General features: G+C 36.4%; 1 protein-coding gene across 1 annotated transcript; it reads right to left on the bottom strand.

Moving 5' to 3' along the window:
* Nucleotides 1-1,067: 1,067 nt before the first annotated feature.
* On the bottom strand, nucleotides 1,068-6,160 carry CCDC122 (coiled-coil domain containing 122). Its single transcript, XM_053456026.1, has 4 exons — nucleotides 6,012-6,160; nucleotides 3,562-3,960; nucleotides 1,757-1,873; nucleotides 1,068-1,293 (listed from the first exon to the last, which is right to left on the bottom strand). Exons 1-4 carry the CDS (start codon nucleotides 6,120-6,122, stop codon nucleotides 1,150-1,152), a joined length of 771 nt encoding a protein of 256 aa, XP_053312001.1. The 5' UTR covers nucleotides 6,123-6,160; the 3' UTR covers nucleotides 1,068-1,149.
* Between the last annotated feature and the right edge of the window lie 631 nt (nucleotides 6,161-6,791).

Below are 6,791 nucleotides of genomic sequence, written 5' to 3'. Positions count from 1 at the left end.
TTGGCTGGTGTTTGGTGGTAACGTTTGATAAGTAGCTTAGGTTTTAAGCATTTAAAATAACACTTCTGCCATCACATGGACTTTGACGCAAAATCCACAGACTTTCCCCACCTTCCTGCCCAAACACATCTCATTGCAAGTTGTTTCAAGCTGTCAAGAATCTCCAGACCACGGCTGCTATAGAATTACAGCTTCTATCTCAGGTAAGAACTTTATTTTGCAGGTTAAAGCATTCCCAGGGTACTTTAATATGCATTCTTCTTTAGCGGGCTGTCACAGATGGTATACTGTCCCTTTAATGCAGGTATGCAGGAAACCACTGAACTCAAAACAACAAAAAAGCCAGTTTTTAAGTCCCAATCACAAACAAAGAACTCAATTTTTCTATGTGTAACATGGTGGCTTGTTTAAAATGCATGAACTCAAATGGTTTTACATTAATAAAGAAAACATTGCATTATTGTTTTGGTTTTATATTGTTTCTTCTAAGAGGGGCACAGGGAGTACTTTTTGTACAGATCTATCGGAGTTTTTTACATTTTTAAATTAATTTTTATTTTTTTTTGAAGAGGGAGAAACTCTGAAGTCACTTTGAATCTCCTTTTAGTGAACAAACACCTTTTGGATGATCCCACAGAAATCAGGGGCGCTTACTGAAATCCCCAGTAAGGGTCTGTAGAGACCCCAACAAAATAGATACACTGTCTGATGCTTCTTGTTGTGTCAGCATTTGACATCACCAAAAGACAATGACGTGGGCAGAAATAATGTTCTCTACAAATGGTAGATGCAGTTTTATACAGAAACAACAACCGATATACATTATTTTTTACATAGAAATACATTTAAAGAACATTTAATACGTTAAGCCATGAAAAGCAAACTTATTCCAATGTTACTTAACATGAATACAGCTACACCTTAACAAATTAGTTTACATTACTACATTTGAGAAAGCTAGGAGCCTTTATAAGACTTTCACTAAACCAATGTCTGCCAACACAATAGTTTCCATGTGTTTGAACTTAAACTTTCATCCTCCTCAGCCAGTCTCTGAGGTTTGTGATCAAACTTGAGACATGGCTCTAAGTGGCCACACTAAATTCAGCTCGTATTTTCACAAGCACTATTCTGCTTCGGTACAGATCATCATACCAAGGCCCTCTCTCGCAGATCCGCGGCAATCTTCTCCATGCGCTCAATGTCCCACTGATATTGTCTTCTCTTTAGCTGTGCTTTGTTCAGCTGACAATGCAGACGTTTCAAGATGGCGTCATATCTCTTCTTGTGCACCTGTTTATGATGAAATATCATGTGATTTCTGGGACATACTGAAGAGACTTAGCTTATATATGTTTTGACCTTTTGTTTAATATGACGAGAGACTTGAAAGAGTTCATTTAATTAATGAATTCACAGAGGCCCCCTGTCTACTATAGCCATACCATCATAATGTCTTAGCAATATATTCACTATACAACACAAGCGGCACTCTACACACTGGCTTCACAATACACAGCTCATTACAGTTATTTAGTGATGTATATATCACCATCATATGCCACAGCTCTGCTGGAAAGGAAATATCCAATAAGGTTAATAAAATTAATAATCTGGATTCTTTAAATATCATGGTATATCTCTGTGATACATAATTCATTAATATTAAGGTCCCTTTAACGTTTGCTCTCCTTTTATTTTTTCCTGCTTGTTTTGTTTGGTATCTACAACAAAAATGAAACTAACTGCTACTTGCCTCTATTTCTTTCCTGAGGGCAGCATGGATTTCCCTTTCCTTCTCATAAGCTTCATGTTTTGCGGCAATTGATTGTTTTAAATTGTTGATTCTTTCCCTTAAACATTCAATTTCCTCCTATGAATACAGATAACAGGTTCGGCATTTTATGTATTTATTTATTTATTATTAAAAAGATAAACTATTGTGCGATGATGACAATGACATGCAGTTTTGTTTTTATACATACGAGCAGCCATCTTTATTATAGAGGAGCATAGAATGAGAGATCATTAGTATCGCTTTGCAAGTTATGTTACCCCCCCAAAAAAATGGTTTCTAACATTGTCAACACCAGTATTATTAACACAAAATGAAAATTGTCTGCTACTGTCAGCCTCGTCTTGCTGATTTTTTTACTTTTATTATTATGACTTTTTACACATTGCTTTCATTGGAGAGCAATTCAACATGAGTAACGATCTTCTTGGGATCAAGAAGCGTATCCTCATGGTAACCTCACTGGAGCCCCTTCTATTACTTCAATGTATCTATGTATTTATTAATATTTTGTATGATCAGCTGAAGAAGGGTCATTGAGATGATAAGCCCACACATTTTCTGCGTTTGAAAGCAGGCATTTAACTTATCCTTCCCCATGGCATGCATATAAAGTGAGTTTAAAATACATTTATATTGTTTATTTTACTCTGTAAATACACCATTACATTGATTTATTTAGTGTGCGGAACTATAAATTGTTAGATTTAAGAAAGGCGACAGATCCACTTTAAGGAAGTGCTGTGACAGCAGTAAAAACACTCACTCTATTACGCTATGTATCCAGCCATTAAAAAGACTGTAAAAAAATGAGTTGTCATATGAGGGTAGCAACAGACTTAGCGCAGCATCAAATAAATCAGTCTCTACAGACTTCCTACTGCAAACCCCAGACGTAACAATAGTACACAGCGGTGTTAAGAAAAAGGAATACTGTCACAAGTGAACTGCAGTATCTTAAAGTGTTATAAACCTGTACAGTGTATACTTCGCCAGTTATTCTTTTGTATAAAAGTGTATAAAGTGGATAGCTCGGGTTAGTGAGCAGCCAAAAGATCGCATATCTTATAGATGATATATAACTAAAAAGAAAAAATATTTCATAAATAACTCATCTTTAAGTTTGAGGTAACCGGAGGATGGAGCTTTACTGTGGTTTTTAACAAAAAAAGAATAACTATTATTATGTATTCATTTATATAGCATCATCATGTTCCACAGCAATGTACAATAGGTATCGGGACCAGTGGCGGAACTAGTGAGCTAAGCACGCCCCCCACACACACACACACGCACACACCGGTGATGTTTTCTGCAATAAACATTATTATAAATCATCCAGATTAGCTTTTTTTTTTTTTACATTTTTACCATATCTTTATTCAATCATGATTCCCCTTTTCCATGTTTAGTGTAGCTACACAAATTATATATTGTTGTTTTTCAAGGACCATTTATATGTCAAAAAAACAGCAACACATTGAAAAAAGCACAGCTTTTTCTATTTTACTTAGGTGCCACTAATAAACCATACCCCTGATATATGTCCAGCAACATCCTCTGAGTAGAACAATATCCCATATGCATATATTTAGTTGGGAGCAAAATAGTCCCTTAGATACTACATTATTTGTACTTAATTTTGAACCTTGGGGCGGGGTGAAGAAGGGGTCCTGTTTAATGTATATTTCTAGTGGAGGAAGTAAAAGGTGTTTGGGCACCTATTTTTTCCAGTAAAATACGGAAAAAGGAAATAAATATCAAACCTGCACTTGTTTGATTGCAGTACTTTCTGGATTATGCAGACTGCCCATCATTTGCTCCTTCTTCTGCTTCAGAATTCTGATTTCATTTCTCTTTTTAATAAGCTCAATCATGACTGGCAATTTGTTTTCCTCTTCATCAAAGTGTTTGATCTTATTAGCAATTCTTTTGCGATAGTCAGTATTTCTTGATACAATGGCTTCAAAATCTTCTCTCTGGGTTTCCAGAGCGAGTTTAAGCTTAATATTCTCAGCACAAATTGAGTAGTTTTGGCTCTCTAAGATTCCGCAGAGATGCATTATATTTTCCATTGTGTCTTCTTCATAACACATTTGTTTTTCAACTGCCTTTGTATCCCATAAAACAGACTTCAGCTCTGCTTCAAGCTCATACAGTTTTGTCTATGAAAATTTGAATTTTTATTAGATTTTTTGAGACTATTTATGTAGAGCAACATTAAAATATAAGGATGGTTATTAAAACCTGATATACCAAATCATTAAATAGCACTTCAATATCCTTACTGTTGCAGCACAGAATTAGTCAGGATGAAAAAAAAGATAGTATGGTATTATTTAGAAAGAAAACATAATTTGTGCTCTAGACATATAAACATAAAAATAATTTTAAAATGTAATACATTAGACTGTGAACCTAAATTTACATAGAAAACAAAGACATGAGTAACATTTAACAAATAAAAAATGGTTACCATGTATGTACAGTGCGGAATATGATGGCGCTTTATAAATAATATTCATTTTGATGGTATGATGGCTAGTGACAAAGGGAGTTATCTGACAATTGACAACAGGAAAATGAGGAGGGGGTGAAGAACATGTGTTTTGGGTTGTAGAACAGAGATGTGAAAATGTCAAGTATTTATATACTAATAAGGTGGCGGATATGTGAGCCAGCCTTTCAGCATAAGCGGCAAAAGCTGTAAAGTATTATTAAGTTATGAACTAAAAGTAAGTGGGGTTTCTTACTGGCTTTAGAGAATCTTTGGGAATTTTTTTTATAGAAGTAAGGTTTGCTTAGTCATTTTCTTGATGGCAATATGGCAATTTAATCCCTTAAGGACAGAGCTGTTTTTAACATTTATTTTTGTACCCTTCGTGACAATGGTTGCAGTGCACAAGTTTAGCTGTAATTTTCTGCTCTCTCATTTAATGTACCCACACAAATTATATATTGTTTTTTTCTAAGGGCTTTCTTTAGATATCATTATTATTATTATTGTTTTATATAGCGCCATCAAATTCCATAGCACTTATTTTGACCATGTCATCTAAGTTACTATAAAAAATAATATGGTTACAAGTTGAAAAAATACCCAATGTGTTTTATGTTTTTTGGGTAAGATATAGGGCAATAAGTACAAGTAGCATATTGCTATTTTCAAAACCATTTTTTTCAAAACTAGTCATTCTGCCTCATGTCCTATTTGGGACATCTTTGAAACTGGTCAGTTCAATTTACCTCCTTCAAGCCATATACACTTACTGGCCACTTTATTAGGTACACCTGTTCAATTGCTTGTTAACAGAAATAGCTAATCAGCCAATCACATGGCAGGAACTCAATGCATTTAGGTATGTAGACGTGGTCAAGACAACATGGGGAAGAAAGGGGATTTAAGTGACTTTGAACATGGCATTGTTGTTGGTCAGAGTATTTCAGAAACTGCTGATCTACTGGGATTTTCACGCACAACCATTTCTAGGGTTTATAGAGTATGGTCCGGAAAAGAAAAACATCTTTTGAGCGGTAGTTGTGATGGCTACTTCCAGCAGGATACACAAAGCTCACATCACCTCAAACTGGTTTCTTGAACATGACAATGAATTGTACTCCAATGGCTTCCACAGTCACCAGATCTCAATCCAACAGAGCACCTTTGGGATGTGGTGACCTCAGGAGAGGTCACAGTGCATCTTGCTGTGGGTTTTCAGCATCACTGAACATCCTAACTTGTTTTAAAGCAGGCGGATGGCACGTCGCTCTAGGGAGAGATCAGATGGGGCCACTGCTGGAGTTTTCACTTTTGCTGAATGCCTTGATGTTGAGACATTACAGCAACACTGTTTGGGAGCAGAAGGCAATGTTTGATCGATTTCTAAGCTTGGTTAACCTTGTTATGGTCCCAAAATGTGGTTTTCTTTCCATGAGGATAGGCTCCACACAAGGTAAAGCTGTGGAGGTTAAATGTGTGAAAGTGTAAGTGAGGACATTTTAATGTGAGTGTCTATTAGTAAGTGTTGTAGTGTGAGTGTGTAATTTGTAGTAGTATTTGTGGGTCTGGTTCCCCAGCTTGTTGGTCAGACAAAATCCAGCCCCCCACACCAACAACGTTGTACAGCAGTCTAGTTAATTTATGTGCTGAGCAGGCTAATATGAAGAACGTGCTGTATGAATGAATCAGGCCTAACAAGAGTTTATGGTAACTTACTTGGAACTCTCTTAACACGTCCCTGCTTTTCTCTATTTCTGAAGCTTGTGTCTGCTGTTGCTGTGCCACTTGATTTACCACCTCAGTTAGTGAAGGTGTATTATCTGCCATTTCCTAGAACAACAGTATGTTTATTAAGCACTCACATATCCAGCACTGCTGTATAATTAAAATATGAAGCGGTTAACAAGTATATAACAAAGAAAGACACTCATAAAGATTGAGAACTAGCCGTATGGCAATTTCATCAACGGGACTTAAGAGGGCCCCACTTGTGAGCTTGCATTCTAAAACACAAACATATACCGTATTGCCCGATTATAGGCCGCATACTTATATAGGCCGCACCCTTATAGTTTGGTGCTATTTTAACTAAAAAATACACATTAGTGCAATGGTAAAACAGTATTTTATTTAATGAACAGGAATACATGTATTTTAACATGTTTTGGTATTTGTTATGCAGTTAGTCATGCTTTTGACAGGATATGTTATATACAACTTGAAAGTTGAAAAATCAAGGCCCCCTTTAATTGATAATACACCTTACTTATAGATATGCCACTTTCCCCTGATATGCCTTATACCCCTTATATGCCACTAAGCCCCCAGATATGACTTCTGCCCCAGATATACCTTATAACCCCCTATATGCCACTCTGCCCCCAGACATACAAATGCATATCCAGCCTTCCGCGCTCCACACTCCATGGTGTCTAGTGGAGGCAGCCGGTGGACATATGAACGATGCGTGTAGACAACCTCTGCAGCTGCCCAGCT

This window comes from Spea bombifrons, chromosome 2, assembly GCF_027358695.1.
Source record: "Spea bombifrons isolate aSpeBom1 chromosome 2, aSpeBom1.2.pri, whole genome shotgun sequence".
NCBI classification, from domain to species: Eukaryota; Metazoa; Chordata; class Amphibia; order Anura; family Pelobatidae; genus Spea; species Spea bombifrons.
The sequence above is the reverse complement of the archived record's forward strand: the minus strand, read 5'-3'. Positions and strand labels throughout refer to the sequence as shown.